The sequence below is a fragment of the Salvia hispanica genome, chromosome 2 (assembly GCF_029641045.1).
Source record: "Salvia hispanica isolate PSC_SH4W2 chromosome 2, Shi_PSC_v1, whole genome shotgun sequence".
NCBI lineage: Eukaryota > Viridiplantae > Streptophyta > Magnoliopsida > Lamiales > Lamiaceae > Salvia > Salvia hispanica.
In genome coordinates, this window is record NC_142693.1 from 46,609,421 (window position 1) to 46,627,261 (window position 17,841).

General features: G+C 41.0%; 1 protein-coding gene and 3 non-coding genes across 5 annotated transcripts; all 4 read right to left on the bottom strand.

The window, feature by feature from the left end:
• Positions 1-1,498: 1,498 nt before the first annotated feature.
• On the bottom strand, positions 1,499-1,605 carry LOC125202868 (small nucleolar RNA R71). Its single transcript, XR_007173206.1, has one exon. It is a non-coding gene; the product is annotated as a small nucleolar RNA R71 (small nucleolar RNA).
• An 8,403-nt stretch (positions 1,606-10,008) lies between these two features.
• LOC125202957 (small nucleolar RNA R71) lies at positions 10,009-10,115 on the bottom strand. The gene has a single exon (XR_007173282.1). It is a non-coding gene; the product is annotated as a small nucleolar RNA R71 (small nucleolar RNA).
• A 1,352-nt stretch (positions 10,116-11,467) lies between these two features.
• On the bottom strand, positions 11,468-11,574 carry LOC125202870 (small nucleolar RNA R71). Its single transcript, XR_007173208.1, has one exon. It is a non-coding gene; the product is annotated as a small nucleolar RNA R71 (small nucleolar RNA).
• A 2,687-nt stretch (positions 11,575-14,261) lies between these two features.
• GSTF12 (glutathione S-transferase phi 12) lies at positions 14,262-15,352 on the bottom strand. 2 transcript variants are annotated; one of them, XM_048100903.2, is made up of 3 exons: positions 15,135-15,352; positions 14,951-14,999; positions 14,262-14,828 (listed from the first exon to the last, which is right to left on the bottom strand). In XM_048100903.2, the coding sequence occupies exons 1-3, from the start codon at positions 15,279-15,281 to the stop codon at positions 14,380-14,382; spliced, it is 645 nt and encodes a 214-aa protein (XP_047956860.1). In that variant the 5' UTR covers positions 15,282-15,352; the 3' UTR covers positions 14,262-14,379. The 2 variants fall into 2 exon arrangements, with proteins under 2 accessions (XP_047956860.1, XP_047956861.1); XM_048100904.2 differs by having other exon boundaries at positions 14,262-14,798; positions 15,135-15,351.
• Positions 15,353-17,841: the final 2,489 nt, after the last annotated feature.

The following is a 17,841-nucleotide window of genomic DNA, read 5'->3' on the forward strand; positions in this document are numbered from 1 at the left end:
TTTGATACGCTCGATTTTTGCAATATTTTAAGGCCATTATTTGGTCCGTTTTTAATGTCAAAGTCACTCTACACGTCCATTATTTGCATATTTTGTCTATTTTAGTATTTTGACGTGTTTTGTGAGAAATGTGCATAATTGAGCCGAAAAAGGGAGCCAAAACGCCAAGTTTGGAAATCTGGAGTCAGACGGCGACAGGCGACCGCCGCGGATGTGTGCGGCGACCGCCGGCGTCCGGCGGGCAGATCAATGCAGCGGTCCGCCTCGGAAAAATGTGCTCGGAAGAGAAGTCTCGTCCGGCGACCGCCGGAAGACGTGCGGCGGTCCGCCGCCGAGGGAACAGACTCTCTGGACTCCAACGCGGCGACCGCCGGCCAAGGTGCGACGGCCCGCCGGAGAAAGGCGGCGAATTCGAGAAGCCCTAGATTTGCGCCCAGATTTACCATATTTTGGAGATCTTTTTCTTCTACAACGAGGAATGGCTTTCCCCTATAAATAAGACCTCAAGCTTCATCAAAAAGAGAGAACTTCTACTTGCAAAATACTTCATAAAGATCAAGACCTACAATACTTCATTGGTGCAAGGAGTTGGAGAAGGATTTCAAGAACATCAAGAACGACAAGGATTCAACCTACGGGTTTTAATTGCTTTAGTTTTATGTTCAAATTGTAATATCTAGCCTTTGTCATCCCCGTGTTCGTCTTCCGGTCTAACCTTTAGCTATAGTATATATACTCTGTATACTTGCAAAGTTTATTTAGTGCTAATAAAAAGTGCATCAAGTTTTTGGCGCTGTTGCCGGGGAAGAATTCACTTTGGAGTGATATCTTCAAACGGACAATTTGCTACTTTGGATTTTAATTGCTTTCTGTTTTTAATTTTAGTTTCTAATTCGTTTTTGTTTTTGGTTCTTGCAGGTTTTGGATGCGAACGCGCACTGGGAAGGACAGCCTAGAACCGCTCGATTTGGAACTTGAAAGAGCTCGTTGGAAAATAAGATGTGAAAAAGGATCAGGATCATGAACAATGGGTGACCGAACAGACATCGAGAAATTGCAGGAAATGGTGAAGCTACTGATGGATGAGAGAAATGCGGAAAGGGCAGCCCGCGAGGCTTTAGAGAAGAAGAATCAGGAAATACAACTCGTGAAGAACATGTTCAATCATGGGAATATGATAATCTTTCCCGAAGGACCTCGTATAGACACTAACAATTTCGAGTTACGCATACCCCTTATTCAAAGGGTCGAGCAAACTCCTTTTGCAGGTAGGGCTACAGAGACTGCCAATCGCCATCTCTCCAAATTTTTGGAGATCTCAAACACTCTCAAGTTGAATGGTGTCGATGATGATGCCATAAGAGTAAGACTCTTTCCCTTTTCATTAACTGATTCTGCTAAAGAGTGGTTTGAATGTATGCCCAGAGAAAAGGTCTCCACATGGAAGGACATTGTAGCTGCCTTCCTCGACAAGTACTATCCGCCGGGCACAATTTTAAAGCTCAAAAGTGAGATCTTCCAATTCATACAAGGCCATGACGAACCCCTCTATGAGGCATTTGCTCGTTTCAAAGCCCTTCTACGAAAGTTCCCTAACCATGGTTTCACCGTGGACCATCAGGTAGGAATTCTCTATAATTGGTTTAATGAGAAAATTTGTGCTAAGAAAGTCAGGTGAGAAAGCCATGGCGATGATAGAGGAATTCGCCACCAATAGCAGGGGGTGGTCGAAAGAAAGGCATAACCTAAAAAGGATAGCTGCAGTTGAAGGAGCCGAGGAAAGCTCTTTTGCAAAGGAATTGGCCGAGCTTCGAGTTAGGGTGGACCAAATGGATTCATCAAGGAAGGAGGACCCAATTCCACCAACCTCCATTATAGCAGTCTCTAAACCCGAAACTCCTACCCCGACAGTGGAGGAAATCAACTACATGCAAGGAGGCGGTCCCAATAGAAATTACAACAATAATTATCGCCTTAACCATGGGGACGGTAATTTCAATAATTATAATGGAAACCGACCTCATCCTAATCTCTCTTATTCTACTTGCAACCCCTCGCAGGATTTAATGTTAGCAAGGGAGGAGTAGTTGAGACACTCAAGAAGGAGGAAAAGTATGAACAAGGGATCACAAGGATCTTGGAGGTAATCGCGCAAGACAGGAAGGTTAATGACACCAAGATCGGAGTGGTCGAAGCTAGAATAAACAACCTCGAGCAGGGGATGAACACGATCTCAACTGCCATAGCCAACATCAACACTCAAATGGAGCAAATCCAAAAGAAGTTGGATGAGGACAGGGCAAAGGCATCCGCACGAGTGGATGACATCAATAAGAAGTGGGTGGCAAAGTAGAAAACTGAGGACTGCCCAGTCGCCGGCGAACCGCCGCACACCACGCGGCGGACCGCCACTGAAGCATAGAATGGAGTCTGCCCAGCCGCCGCTGGACCGCCGCACACTACGCGGCGGGCCGCCACAGAGAAGTCAGAAGCACCCGCTCAGCAGGGACTCGTGCGGCATAATGGGATTGTGCTACCTTTTCAACCAAAGAGGAAGTTTAAGCTCGAAGATCAGTTCAAGCATTTTTTGAATATGTTTTGTAAAGTTCATACTAACATTCCTCTAGTTGAATCGTTGCAGGAAATACCTAAATATGCGAAGCTACTAAGGGAGGCAGTGATGAGGAAGAGAAAGCCAACAAAAGCCGACCTTAAGCTACCACATCATTGGAGCGAGATCATCCAAAAGGAGAAGGCAATGAAGCAGAGAGATTCGGGCCAATTCATTATCCGATGCCGGATTGGAGAGGGAAAGGTTGACAAGGCCCTATGCGATTTAGGATCTTCCATCAATCTCATGCCACTGAAGTACTACGAAAAGGTCAACATTGGGCCACTCAAAACTTCAGACGTAACACTCAGGTTGGCCGATAACTCGTCCATAAAAACTGTTGGTATGATTGACGATGTCCTAGTGAAAGTCTATGATTTCATTTTTCCCGCCGATTTTATTGTGCTTGACATGAAAGTAGACAAGAACGTCCCTCTAATCTTAGGGAGAGATTTTCTTGCTACTTGCAAAGCTTTGATTGATGTAGGTCGTGGCGAGATCACAATTAGCGATAACCATAGCCAATCCACCTATAAGATCGAAAGCGGGATGCTCAAGTTTGAGGAAGCAAAGCGGGCAAAGATGGAACAGCAGTGTAGGGCAGTCATGATCACGAATTTGACCAAACCTCAAGACCCCTTTGAAGTGGAGGATCCTACTACCTCCACTATTTACATTGTCAACGAGGTAAGACGTTCTCCCAAAAAGGACGATACTAATCCCTCCACCTCTATCCCGCAGAAATGAAGCAAAAGAGGAAGAAGGCAACCAAGGAGGACCCCGAGATATATGTTATCAAAACAAATAAGGGGAAATACAAGTGGTGGAAGAAGCTAGGGACCAAGTTGCTCCCTATGCCCATTTTCAACACTCGGGTCGTTGATCCGCCGAATTAGTGGGCCACTTCAAGTCGAGCTAACGACTAAAAACAAAAGCGCTTGTTGGGAGGCAACCCAATTTTTCGTTGATTTAGTTATTTTCTTTATTTTTGTTTTTTTTGTTTTTGTTTAAAATAAAATAAAATAATAATAATAATAATAATAATAATAACGCGTGGCGGTCGCCGCACTTAACACGGCGGTCGTCACACGTGTTTTCACATGTGCAGGACAGGTCGGGCTTAGGGCAGGCTTAGGGCGGGCTGGATAAACCGCTGAACGGGCCGCGGCGGCCTGCCACGAACCGCTGTTTTAAACGCCCGTGCGGCGGCCCACCGCGCGCAGTCCAGAGACGGGAATGCAGTTATAAAAGGTATGTTTTCCATTCCTTCTCAAATTCCTTCCTTGCACACAACCCCCACCTTTATAAATCACCAATTTCACACACCCACACCATAATTCTCTCAATTCTCTTCAAGTTTAGAAGTCTTCATCTCCAATTCTCAATCAACATAAGGTATGCATCCTAACTAAATTTCTGAGTTTTGTTCTACTTCTTCCATGGATTTAAGCATGTTTTGGATGAATTGTTCGGTGAAAACTCTTATTTTATGATGGGGATGATTGTATATGCTTATTTGTGGATTTCCATGGTGATATTGTGTTTTGGTGATAGTTTTGAAGCTTTGTGAATAGTGATTTCTTCTTATTTCTACTTGTTTTTATGTTACAATCATGTTCATAGCATTGTGAGGCTATTATTACTTCCATGATAGATCTATTGTTGATACGTCTCTGCATGGGGGATGAGTTCACGTTGGGGGATGGATTTGTGTTTCCTAGTTTGGATGATTATGTTCTATATGTTTTTCCACGCTACCATCTAGGAAGTTTTATACACCTAAGCTTGCACTTACATGTCTTACATGTTGATCCATTGGTATTGATTATAAGAGTGCAAGTTTGGGGGAACCTTTGATTTTCTCATTATTGGTATACATTCTAATTGTTGTACTTCTCGTTTGTAGAAATATGGGATCAAAGGGAAAGCCCAAGAACGCGAAGAACTACGGCGTTAGCCTTGCCTCGGACGAGCAAAATGCTATGTGGAAGAAGTTGTCGGCGCGAGAGACGGCGCCTTCGCAGTACCCCCACGATTTCCCTCTTCAAACTTTGGGAATCGCGGAGGACTTTTGGGCATTATGTGATGTAGGTGACGGGAACGGCCTTCGGTACATGTTTGAGTGGAAGTGGCTGTCGTTTAGGAAGTATACTCTCGAGTTCCTAAGCTCGTTGAAGGTCACAAAGGATCGCCGACAAAACATCCCGCTTAGCATCGATTTCCGTCTAGGCAACCGATGGCACTCGCTCACCATGGAGGAGCTTTGCGGAATCTTCCATTGCTTCGATCCCAACCCCGAGACCAATAATGAATACGACTTTGATGAGGTTTGGGGTGCGATGACGAATGAGCACGAGCATGCCGCGGGCTACGCCAAGTCTTCCACAATCCGCAACCCGGTTTTAAGGTACCTCCACCAAGCCATGACCCAACTTATGTTTGTTAGGGTTGACGGGGGAAGTGTCTCCCAAACGGAGTTAAATGTGATTTGGTGCCTCCTCAACAAGAAGGGATTCGACTATGGAACCCTTTTTACTATCTATGTGGATCGGATCACGAAGAAGGATGGCGGCGTCATATGTTGTGGTTGTTTGATCACGGCAATCTCCGAGCATTTGGAGGTGTCTTTCGCGGGTTTGACGGAAGATGGCGGGGAGCGCTTCATCACTTATGAGGTGTTATTTTCGGTGGGGCTCTTGAGGACTGACTCTTGGGGGCAAGGATATTTCCTACAAGTGGCGGGGGATCACTTCCCCGTTCCCATCCCGCAGTTGACTAAGGTCGACGTTTGGGCGAACCAAGCCAATTGGAAGCTCAACACCCCGGCGCACCGGAGAGCCATTGAGGCTAACCCCGTCAATGAGGAATTTAGGAATCCCCATCTTTGAGGCCGATGAGGACTCCGCCTCCGATGCTATCGATCACTACACAGAAGAAGGGGAGCACTCGCATGCGCAAGAGAGTCAAGTGCCACCGCCACCGCCGCCCCAACGCCGTCAAGAAGTGGAAGAAGTCGACGGACATCACCGACGGACTAGAGCAAACCGCCGCCGCGGAAGGCTGAACCCCGATGAGGAGTTTCAAGCAAACACCTCCGTCCAACTAGGAGATATCTACTCCTACATGCAAAACGTGTCCAACACTTGGGACACCCGTTAGCCGGAGCAACAAAGGGAGAACGCCTACAACCGCCAAGGATAGACGGCTCAAGGCGATTGGCGCACGGCGGAGCAACAATTTTGGGAGCAACAAAGGCTTGAAGATGTGCATCGTCGTCGTGAGATTGAAGAGCTCCACCGGATGGCCACCGAGGCTCAAAAAGAGCGCCAAACAATGAGTGGCGACATCGCCTATCTTATTGGTGCATTCGACGACCTCAACGCCCGTTTTCCTCCTCCTCATGATTGAAGAAGTCAAGCTCAATGACTTTAAATGAGCATTTGTATCATGTTTTTGGATGTTTTAAAGACAATTTATTTTCTTGTTTTTGACAATTTTTGCTTTAAGTTAAGTTTTTTTGGTTTTAGTTTAATTTTGTGCATTGAAAATTTTTTCGCAGGCTCTGACCTCTCCGCGGCGACCGACGCATGTGCTGCGGCGGTCCGCCACCTGCTGGCTGGAACATTCTGTTGTCGCGCGGCGACCGCCGGACATGCTGCGGCGGGCCGCCGCCTGGGCGTATTTTTCCAGCGCGATTTTTTCGAAGTTTCTCAACTTTTGCCCGGTCAAGCCTCGACGCAAGAATTTTCAAGGTACGTTTTTTTTTCAGTAGTTCACTCACGTCCCTACCGACTCTGCAAACTTATTTTACACTTTGTTGTAAATAAGTTTAGGGGGATGAAGTGGTGGACCGTGAGTTTAGGATTTTTTTTCTTTTTGTTTTAAGATTTTTGTTTTTGTTTTTCAAAACCCCGTAGGTGAATTTTGTGTTCTAAAAATGTTTTCTTGAATCCATGTCGTGAACTTAACATGAAGAAAGAAACACGCATGCTTAGGGACACACTTTAGATCGAGTTGCCAATGATATTACATTCCATCTATGTTTAAGTGTGGCTTAACGTTTTGATTTGATGGTTTGGTGTAAAGGTGCATAATTAGTGAATTGCTTGTTTGCCTTGAATCATGCTTTATACCTTGTGAGGATTTGAGCCTATATTTCATTCTTGTGTGATTTATCTGCATTCATGTATATGTTTCTAGAACTTGCTCCTAGTGTTGCCTAAGTTTACATAGTGTTTAAGTTGATTTAGGAGGATGATTGATCATCTTTTTTTAGCCTACTTTTGTCCAAAATATTGACCTTCTCAAAATTTCAAAATTTTTCCCTTTAGAGTTAATTTTGAGCCTTTAAGCCTATTCTTTGGAAGCCAAAATAATGGGGACAATTCCTTGGGTAAGTTAGTTTTTTTGCTATCTTATTTTGTAAAGGAATTGGAGAGATAAGGAGAAAGTATAAAAAGTGGTGTGCTTAATGTAAAGAAAAGTACAAGTTGTGAAATTGAGAAAAATTCCAAATATGTGCTTGATCTTAGAAAAAAAAAGAAAGGATGTGTAAGAAAGAAAAAGAAAAAGAAAAAAAAAGAAAGAAATGTGTGAAAGGTTGTGAAAATAAAAGAAAATCAAAGGATTGGAAAGTGAGTTGAAGGAGAAATAAATAAAGTGTTAAAAGTGTCTTGGGTTTAGAAAAGTGGAGTTATCTTTAGTCTACTTGGGATATTTTTATTTTTAAGTCACTTTTTAGCTAAATATTCCTCACCTACCAAAGAGCCTACATTACAACCAAAGATAAAGACCTTTCGGACTTTTGAAGCTTAATCACATTTAGTAGAGGAGGGATTAGACATTAAGCAAGCCTATGGTAAACTTTGCATGATGCATGATTTGAGTGCTTATATACACATTATCCTTATACACTTTGAGAGTGAGAGAACACTTCCCATCTTTGGAAGTTTGTCACATGCGAGGGCTTGAATTCAAGGTGTTCCACGAGTTAGTAATGAAAGTGCACTAATGAGCCTTGCTTGATTTGATTGCGTTAATACATGTTTAAACTGTTCTTCCATCTTTTGAGGCAATTATGACATCTAGTCCTTGTGCATTCCGTGCGTCTATTCTTGTGTCTTTATTGTTTTGTTCGAGGACAAACAAAAATGTAAGTTTGGGGGAGTTGATACGCTCGGATTTTGCACTGTTTTAAGGCCATTATTTGGTCCGTTTTTAATGTCAAAGTCACTCTACACGTCCATTATTTGCATATTTTGTCTATTTTGGTATTTTGACGTGTTTTATGAGAAATGTGCATAATTGAACCGAAAAAGGGAGCCAAAACGCCAAGTTTGGAAATCTGGAGTCAGACGGCGACAGGCGACCGCCGCAGATGTGTGCGGCGACCGCCGGCGCCCGGCGGGCAGATCAATGCAGCGGTCCGCCTCGGAAAAATGTGATTGGAAGAGAAGTCTCGTCTGGCGACCGCCGGAAGACGTGCGGCGGTCCGCCGCCGAGGGAACAGACTCTCTGGGCTCCAACACGGCGACCGCCGGCCAAGGTGCGGCGACCCGCCGGAGAAAGGCGGCGAATTCGAGAAGCCCTAGATTTGCGCCCAAATTTACCATATTTTGGAGATCTTTTCCTTCTACAACGAGGAATGGCTTTCCCCTATAAATAAGACCTCAAGCTTCATCAAAAAGAGAGAACTTCTACTTGCAAAATACTTCATAGAGATCAAGACCTACAGTACTTCATTGGTGCAAGGAGTTGGAGAAGGATTTCAAGAACATCAAGAACGACAAGGATTCAACCTACAGGTTTAATTTGCTTTAGTTTTATGTTCAAATTTTCTTCCCTTCAATCTATGTGTTTAGCTTATTCCATTATGTGTAACTAAACTCATAGGATTCTAGGGATGTGTTACTAACGACTTTGGTTATACAATTCCAGTTTTCTATTTAATATCCGTTTTGTTTTTACTTTTTTTCTTCCCTAAGTAGTTTTGACGCTGCATAATTGAGTGACACAATTGTGTATGATTTAATATAATTTGCTTCATAACTATGACAGAGTTCTCGCGAGTTAGATTCACTTAGTAGACGCTACAGTTAGCTTCCCTTAAAACGGCACTGTTAATTGAGAGTGAGGACTTTTCAAATGTCTTAGGAGCTTTTTGGGGTTACGTGTTAGGATTGACAACCCTAATCTTGTAACCAACGTTTGTATCGCATGAGCATAAGCTAGGTGACCCGTTCTATCAAAAAGAAGAATTTCACGACCTAGATAGGCTTAGACTACCTATCATGAAAGGTTGCAATGTCAGTCCACATATTTCTAAGCCTTACTGAAATAAGATGACATTGGTGTGGTATAGCACTGAACGGATCTAACAGCAAGACGTGTCTTTATACTATCTACTGAAAGACTAGGTCTTGATAAAATACTATTTCTTAATCTACATATGTTAGCATTGAGCATACGGTATTAATTATGCATTACTTTGACTTATCAAATGGTGCGAGTTTTTCGCAACCCAATAATCCTGGTATATTGGGTAGTGGTGATTAATATCTAGACTTTGTCATCCCCGTGTTCGTCTTCCCCGTGTTCGACATCCGGTACTAACCTTTAGCTATACTATATATACTCTGTATACTTGCAAGTTTATTTAGTGCTAATAAAAAGTGCATCAAGTTTTTGGCGCCGTTGCCGGGGAAGACAATTCACTTTGGAGTGATATCTTCAAACGGACAATTTGCTACTTTGGATTTTAATTGCTTTCTGTTTTTAATTTTAGTTTCTAATTCGTTTTTGTTTTTGGTTCTTGCAGGTTTTGGATGTGAACGCGCTCTGGGAAGGACAGCCTAGAACCGCTCGATTTGGAACTTGAAAGAGCTCGTTGGAAAATAAGATGTGAAAAAGGATCAGGATCATGAACAATGGGTGACCGAACAGACATCGAGAAATTGCAGGAAATGGTGAAGCTACTGATGGATGAGAGAAATGCGGAAAGGGCAGCCCGCGAGGCTTTAGAGAAGAAGAATCAGGAAATACAACTCGTGATGAACATGTTCAATCATGGGAATATGATAATCTTTCCCGAAGGACCTCGTATAGACGCTAACAATTTCGAGTTACGCATGCCCCTTATTCAAAGGGTCGAGCAAACTCCTTTTGCAGGTAAGGCTATAGAGGATGCCAATCGCCATCTCTCCAAATTTGTGGAGATCTCAAACACTCTCAAGTTGAATGGTGTCGATGATGATGCCATAAGGGTAAGACTCTTTCCCTTTTCATTAACTGATTCTGCTAAAGAGTGGTTTGAATGTATGCCCAGAGATAAGGTCTCTACATGGAAGGACATTGTAGCTGCCTTCCTCGACAAGTACTATCCGCCGGGCACAATTTTGAAGCTCAAAAGTGAGATCTCCCAATTCATACAAGGCCATGACGAACCCCTCTATGAGGCATTTGCTCGTTTCAAAGCCCTTCTACGAAAGTGCCCTAACCGTGGTTTCACCGTGGACCATCAGGTAGGAATTCTCTATAATGGGTTTAACGAGAAAATTTGTGCTATGCTTGATTCAGGTGCAAATGGAGGGTTCTTAAGGAAGTCAGGTGAGGAAGCCATGGCGATGATAGAGGAATTCGCCACCAATAGCAGGGGGTGGTCGAAAGAAAGGCATGACCTAAAAAGGATAGCTGCAGTTGAAGAAGCCGAGGAAAGCTCTTTTGCAAAGGAATTGGCCGAGCTTCGAGTTAGGGTGGACCAAATGGATTCATCAAGGAAGGAGGACCCAATTCCACCAACCTCCATTATAGCAGTCTCTAAACCCGAAACTCCTACCCCGACAGTGGAGGAAATCAACTACATGCAAGGAGGCGGTCCCAATAGAAATTACAACAATAATTATCGCCCTAACCATGGGGGCGGTAATTTCAATAATTATAATGGAAACTGACCTCATCCTAATCTCTCTTATTCTAACAACAATTACATGCAACCCCCCGCAGGATATAATTTTAGCAAGGGAGGAGTAGTTGAGACACTCAAGAAGGAGGAAAAGTATGAACAAGGGATCACAAGGATCTTGGAGGTAATCGCGCAAGACAGGAAGGTTAATGACACCAAGATTGGAGTGGTCGAAGCTAGAATAAACAACCTCGAGCAGGGGATGAACACGATCTCAACTGCCATAGCCAACATCAACACTCAAATGGAGCAAATCCAAAAGAAGTTGGATAAGGACAGGGCAAAGGCATCCGCACGAGTGGATGACATCAATATGAAGTGGGTGGCAAAGCAGAAAACTGAGGACTGCCCAGTCGCCAGCGAACCGCCGCACACCACGCGGCGGACCGCCACTGAAGCACAGAATGGAGTCTGCCCAGCCGCCGCCGGACCGCCGCACACTACGCGGCGGGCCGCCACAGAGAAGTCAGAAGCACCCGCTCAGCAGGGACTCGTGCGGCATAATGGGATTGTGCTACCTTTTCAACCAAAGAGGAAGTTTAAGCTCGAAGATCAGTTCAAGCATTTTTTGAACATGTTTTGTAAAGTTCATACTAACATTCCTCTAGTTGAATCGTTGCAGGAAATACCTAAATATGCGAAGCTACTAAGGGAGGCAGTGATGAGGAAGAGAAAGCCAACAAAAGCCGACCTTAAGCTACCACATCATTGCATCGAGATCATCCAAAAGGAGAAGGCAATGAAGCAGAGAGATCCGGGCCAATTCATTATCCGATGCCGGATTGGAGAGGGAAAGGTTGACAAGGCCCTATGCGATTTAGGATCTTCCATCAATCTCATGGAAGGACATTGTAGCTGCCTTCCTCGACAAGTACTATCCGCCGGGCACAATTTTGAAGCTCAAAAGTGAGATCTTCCAATTCATACAAGGCCATGACGAACCCCTCTATGAGGCATTTGCTCGTCTTAAAGCCCTTCTACGAAAGTGCCCTAACCATGGTTTCACCGTGGACCATCAGGTAGGAATTCTCTATAATGGGTTTAACGAGAAAATTTGTGCTATGCTTGATTCAGGTGCAAATGGAGGGTTCTTAAGGAAGTCAGGTGAGGAAGCCGTGGCGATGATAGAGGAATTCGCCACCAATAGCAGGGGGTGGTCGAAAGAAAGGCATAACCTAAAAAGGATAGCTGCAGTTGAAGAAGCCGAGGAAAGCTCTTTTGCAAAGGAATTGGCCGAGCTTCGAGTTAGGATGGACCAAATGGATTCAAAAGGAAGGAGGACCCAATTCCACCAACCTCCATTATAGCAGTCTCTAAACCCGAAACTGCTACCCCGACAGTGGAGGAAATCAACTACATGCAAGGAGGCGGTCCCAATAGAAATTACAACAATAATTATCGCCCTAACCATGCGGGCGGTAATTTCAATAATTATAATGGAAACCGACCTCATCCTAATCTCTCTTATTCTAACAACAATTACTTGCAACCCCCCGCAGGATTTAATGTTAGCAAGGGAGGAGTAGTTGAGACACTCAAGAAGGAGGAAAAGTATGAACAAGGGATCACAAGGATCTTGGAGAGTTCAATATTACTTCTGTAGTGGCTGCTCGTAATATTCCAATATAAGCTTGTATTAAATTGTGGGTTCAATTTAATTAGTAAAAAGCTAATTGGGGGAGCCCATATCCAAAACCTTCCATAGATCCCTGTCTGGGCCCAAAAGGAACTTAATATAGATAGGAGAATAAAGGATACAGAATAATCATTATTTCATTCACATGAAATTTTCGTCCCTTCTCTCTAGGAAGGAGAACAAAATTTTCAGCTCCTCCTCCGTGAGAATTTTCTGTCTTCTTTATTCGAGTCCTAGTATTTTGATGAGATCAGCCCACCCTGATATCGAGATACAGTTCGGGAACCAGAGAGAAGATCCGTGGTCTAGTATCGAAGATCATCACGTGGAGAAGGCGCATGCAATCGTCAATTATTTGGAGAATCAAAGTCGGTAACTCTAAACAATAGAAATCATGTTTAGGATTTATATTTTCTAAGCATGAATTATTTGCGTTCTAACATGCAATTATCAGTTTAACATGTGAATTGATTAATCGCATAATCGGTCAAATAGATCCGTATCTGATTTATTTATTTTGTACAAGTCTTCCGTTGTGCAAGGGGCACCAAACCCCCACAGTTGGAACTTGTATATCCATAACTGTGAACGCACATCCCTGGAATTCTCTTCTCTCTCATATTTTTACCTCTTTAATTTGTTGCAATTAGTTGTTATTTGCTTTCAAGTGTTCTTGTTTTCAAAAAGTTTTCCAAAATTTCTATTTTTCCAAATAGTGAAAGAAGTTTAGAAGGTAGACAATCTGTGATTCTATTCCCCATGTTCGATATCCAGTACTGACCTTTAGCTACACTATATATACTCTGTATACTTGTAGGTTTATTTAGTGCTAATAAAAAGTGCATCAACTATGGATGGTTCAAAGCCAACAACTACCTATCCTTATGCTTATATACCTCTCGAGGGTTGAGCTTGTGTCTTGCATGCATCTGCATTTGGCTATTTCCACTCATGTGGGGGATTGTTGTAATCGTATGCCCGGTCAATGGACTTTGACCAAGAATAATTTCAACAATACATTTAATTTTATAAAGTTAAATGGTATAGCGTCGATCTACGTTCAAAATAAATGACCGTGGTATATTCATTTTCTCAAATCCAATTCCCGGTGAGTGAGAAATAATGGATTAAGGTTGTGCAAATTTGTGAGCTATTTAAATGAGTTATGAGAGAAGTCATGTGATTAATTAAGTGAGTTAATTATCCCACATTGAAAGTAACAACCTTATTAATCTAGTACTATTTAATAAGAAGGATTATTACATGTAATAATTGTAGTGGACTAAGATGGCATGTAGAACCCATGCGCGCGCCGCTGCCCGCCCCGCCGCGACCCACGAGCACGTGCTCGTGCTCGTGCTCGTGCTCATGTCCTTGGACTTGAATCTTGGCAATTGGTCTTTGGACTGTTCTTTGGACCTGATCGTGGGGCTCGGTGCTTGGGTTCGATCCGAGGCTGGTCTAGTTCTTTTTAGACCACCACTATTTCTACGTCAGCAAGCCAAGTGAGATGACACCTCGTCAATATGACGTGATAAAGCCAACGTGGCTGACACGTGATGAAGTCCATGTCGTGAACAAACCTAGACGCGCAGCGTGTCCAAATACGTCCGTCCAGGATCAGCCTCTCCAGCTCTCGTAACAGCTTGTAACGCCCGGCGGTTACAGTCTCGCAATGATCACAGCCGGAGCTGCATCACTAGAGACGTACCAGTTTTATTTTTGGGGACGAAACGCCAATCCGAGAGCACTACCGGGTCTTGCGGAAAGATCACTCCTCGACTCGGCTATTTATGCTTACGGTTTATCGTTTCAATTTTCCATTGTAATTTTTCATTTCAGTTTTTCCATTCTGTATTATTTCTTTTGGATTGTATTACGCCTAGTATATCTCTTGTAATCCAGAAACCAACAATATCATTAAAATGTATAAAAGCTATGAAACTAATGCAACATAGTTTTAATTATTGTCCGATAGAGTCTTGTCAATTATTAAGCAAGTTATGTTAACATTAATATTCGTAATAATTTTCATTGCTAGATCAAATTTAGAATTCAGTAACTAACATGAATTTTCCCTTGAAAACATAAGTAGATTACTTGTAACAAATTAACCAAACAACGAGCCGACTTATGTAATTGTTTATTCTTCAAAATAAATGGAAAACCTAATTATTTTGGGAGGTCCATGACCTTTAGCCATGATGGACGGCTGGAAATATCAAGCCACCAATTATGGAGATTTTTCCTCCGTTTGATCAAATCCTCCATACCTCCTTCCTCCATCAGGAACCTGGTGTTTGGAAGGTGGGTCAGATCTGCTATGGTGAACCTCTCCCCACCCAAATATTTGCTCTTGGACAGCCTCTCCTCGTACACATCGAGCACTTTCTCCAATTTACCCTTGCAATCTTTGACTAATTCCATGTCGCCCACTTGGCCCTGTTGGGGTAAAACCACAAGCTGGAGGACCATTGTGTAAATCAATGGATTGTAGTTGTTCACTTCTACTTCCATCCATTGCTCCACCAAGGCTCTCTCTTCTAATGTTTCTCCCAATAGATTTGTGCCACCTTGGCTTGCGCTTTTTCCTGCGTAGTACCTGATTATGGCCCTAGATTCTGTTCTCCAAATGAAATTGAAATTGAAATTGAAATTGTTCTCCAAATGAAATTGAAATTGAAATTGAAACTGAAATTGTCATCAACAAATTTGTAAGAAAGAAAAATATAGTGAATTTTACCAAAAAGCTTGAAATCTCCATCCTCTATGGATGGGACTTGTCCAAAGGGCTGCAAAAAATGCGATTCACTATTGTTATATAACCTCCGTCCTATTAAAAATAGTTTTTCTTTTAAATTATCTCATTAAAAAAGAAACATTTACTAAAATAAAAATATCATCATCTCAACTTCATAAATAATTACCTGTCTAAGTAGATTTTGTGGTTGTTTCTGCTCTCCAGATTGAAGATCAATTTTTATGAGATCAAATTGAAATCCTAACTCGAAAAGGCAAGCCATAACCCTCTGTGGGCAAGCTGCATAGGTGGCACCATATACTTTAACCACCATTTTGCCCAATGAATTAACTTATTGAAATGCTTGCGATTTATAGCTACCAAAACATAATGTCCAAATTTATTTATATATTGAAGGAGCAGGGAACGGTGGTTGGTTGCACGGTGCTGGAGTTCTACTCACCATTCTAAGTTTACCTTTTTTTAGTTTAAAGTTGGTTGGAAATTGAGAAATTGTTTGGCTTTAATTTTATTATCTGAAAACAGGGGAGAATGTTTAACTGACTGACAGCCTTGAACAGATGATGATAATACATAAATTCAATAAGAGATCTTTTAGTTTTAAAATCAAGGTTTTCAGAAATGAAATGAAATAGCATTAATTTTGATGCTCATGTTTTTAGTAAAACATTTGTTATTTTTAGTTATCATCTAGGTGTTTGTATTCATCTCGTTAATCCTACAATAATTATCTTCTTCCTAAACCATCTTCCTAATAATTAAATGGAGGTGTAGTCGAAGTTTATATCTTCTTCCTTTTTAGTTTGTCGCAATTAAGATGACTTATTACTTAAAATGGAAACACATTTATCTCTACTTTATTTCATCTCTCTTACTTTACTCTCTCCACCTAACACACAAAATAAAATTGCATAAAATCTTGTGCTGCTCAAAGAATGGATCATCGTACTTGGGACGGAGAAAATTATTAAGACATTTCTATCCGACTACCATAATAAGTCTCTTGATTAATTTAATTATTTAGGAATGAGCACGAGATTTGCAATTCAAATAATTGAATCGAATCAAACTAAATTATTAAATTAGGTTGGGAGTTTTTGAATCGGTTTATATTTTTTATTCTCAATAATCAAAATTGATTGCCAAATATATTTAATACTAGTATATATTCATTAATTTTTTTTTTAGTATTATGTTTTAATACAAATAGTTCATTCTTTTTGTTGAATTTTCAAATGCCTCGGATATATCGATTTAGTTATAAAAAATTTGGATGAATGAATCTCGACTTTTGAATATTTGGTATCAATACATATTGGGTAGGGGTGGGTAGGTACAGTGTACCTTACCAAAACCATCATACTATATACCTTATCAAAAATTCGGTATGAGAAAAAATCATACCTTTATCTTACCAAAATTTTCGGTATACCGAACTTCGGTATACCTTATTTTCGGTATGACGAATTTCAATATCGATACCTTACCCTATTTTCGGTATGTCATACCTAAATTCGGTATACCGTACTTTTGCGGTATACTAGAGTTTTACGGTATATCGGATTACGGTATGACATGCTAAAATCTCATTATTTTGCAAATAATTCTAAATATAAAAACAATGAAAATAATATTTCAAAATACTTAGAAAACATCCTATTTAATAAAACTCCAAACATATTCAAGTAATGTACGTAATACTTATTTAACTAAAATCTTATATTTGTTTGAAACTAATTGATTCAAAGATATCAAGTTTCCTAATTGAGTTTATTTGATTTTATATTTACCTGATTATCCATCAACTCTAATGAGACAAGATTTGATTTCTACATGTAAATATTTATTTGTTTGGTAAAAATGTGATCTACTTGATATAATTTTGCATATATATTGATATCGGTATATACCGAAAATTACGGTATATACCATATTTTCGGTATACCCCGATATACCTCGGTATATGAAAATTCATACCCATACCATACCGAAATATAACGGTAAGGTATCATACCTTACCGAAAATTACGGTATACCAAAAATTCGGTATTTTCAGTATTTTTTCGGTACAATAAGGGCGGTATTTCGATCTTTTTACCCAGCCCTATTGTGTTATTCTCACAAAACTTAGATTTGAATTAGACAAAAGTCCAATTTAAAATCTGGAAACAAAATATTATTCCCTACAAGTTAATATGTTAAATTCACAGAGTTAATATGTTAAACCCTTAAACTCACAGTATTAAACTAAAAGTTAGGCGGAAACTTCTAAAACCATTCAATTTTGTTTCGCTTTGTATATAGGAGTTAAGAGTAAAGGATAAAATAGTAGTAATTGATAATAATGTGGATAAGTGAAGCGAGATTAAAATATGAGAGAATATAAAATTATATGGAATCAAAGAGAACGTAAAAAAAAGGGAATCAGGTAAAAGAGATTTAATATGTTAATTTTTTTAATAAATCAACATTTAGAGTTAAAAGAGGTTTACATGATGACCTCCGAGGATAGTGTTGATTTTTGGTGGTGTTTTTCCGATATCACTGCTTTCCGATTAGCACTTAGCAGAGGGGCGGCAATTCATTTTTTGACGACTCCGTAAATTTATTAAAACTAAATATTAATATTTGTGAGAGAAATAGGCCCAACGGTGAGATGAACCAAACAAAGAGAAAATGTTATGAATAGTTTAAAGGGCATTCTTAATCCAAAAATCAACTATATTATGGTAGATTAAATCATCATCTTATTATTATTTCAAATATAAAATGTGTCATTCTAGAAACCGCGATTTGCAAATTACTCTCGTTGTCATCTACCTACCAATCACCTTTGTCATCTGGGGGTTGTCACCACACGAGGTTGCAATATT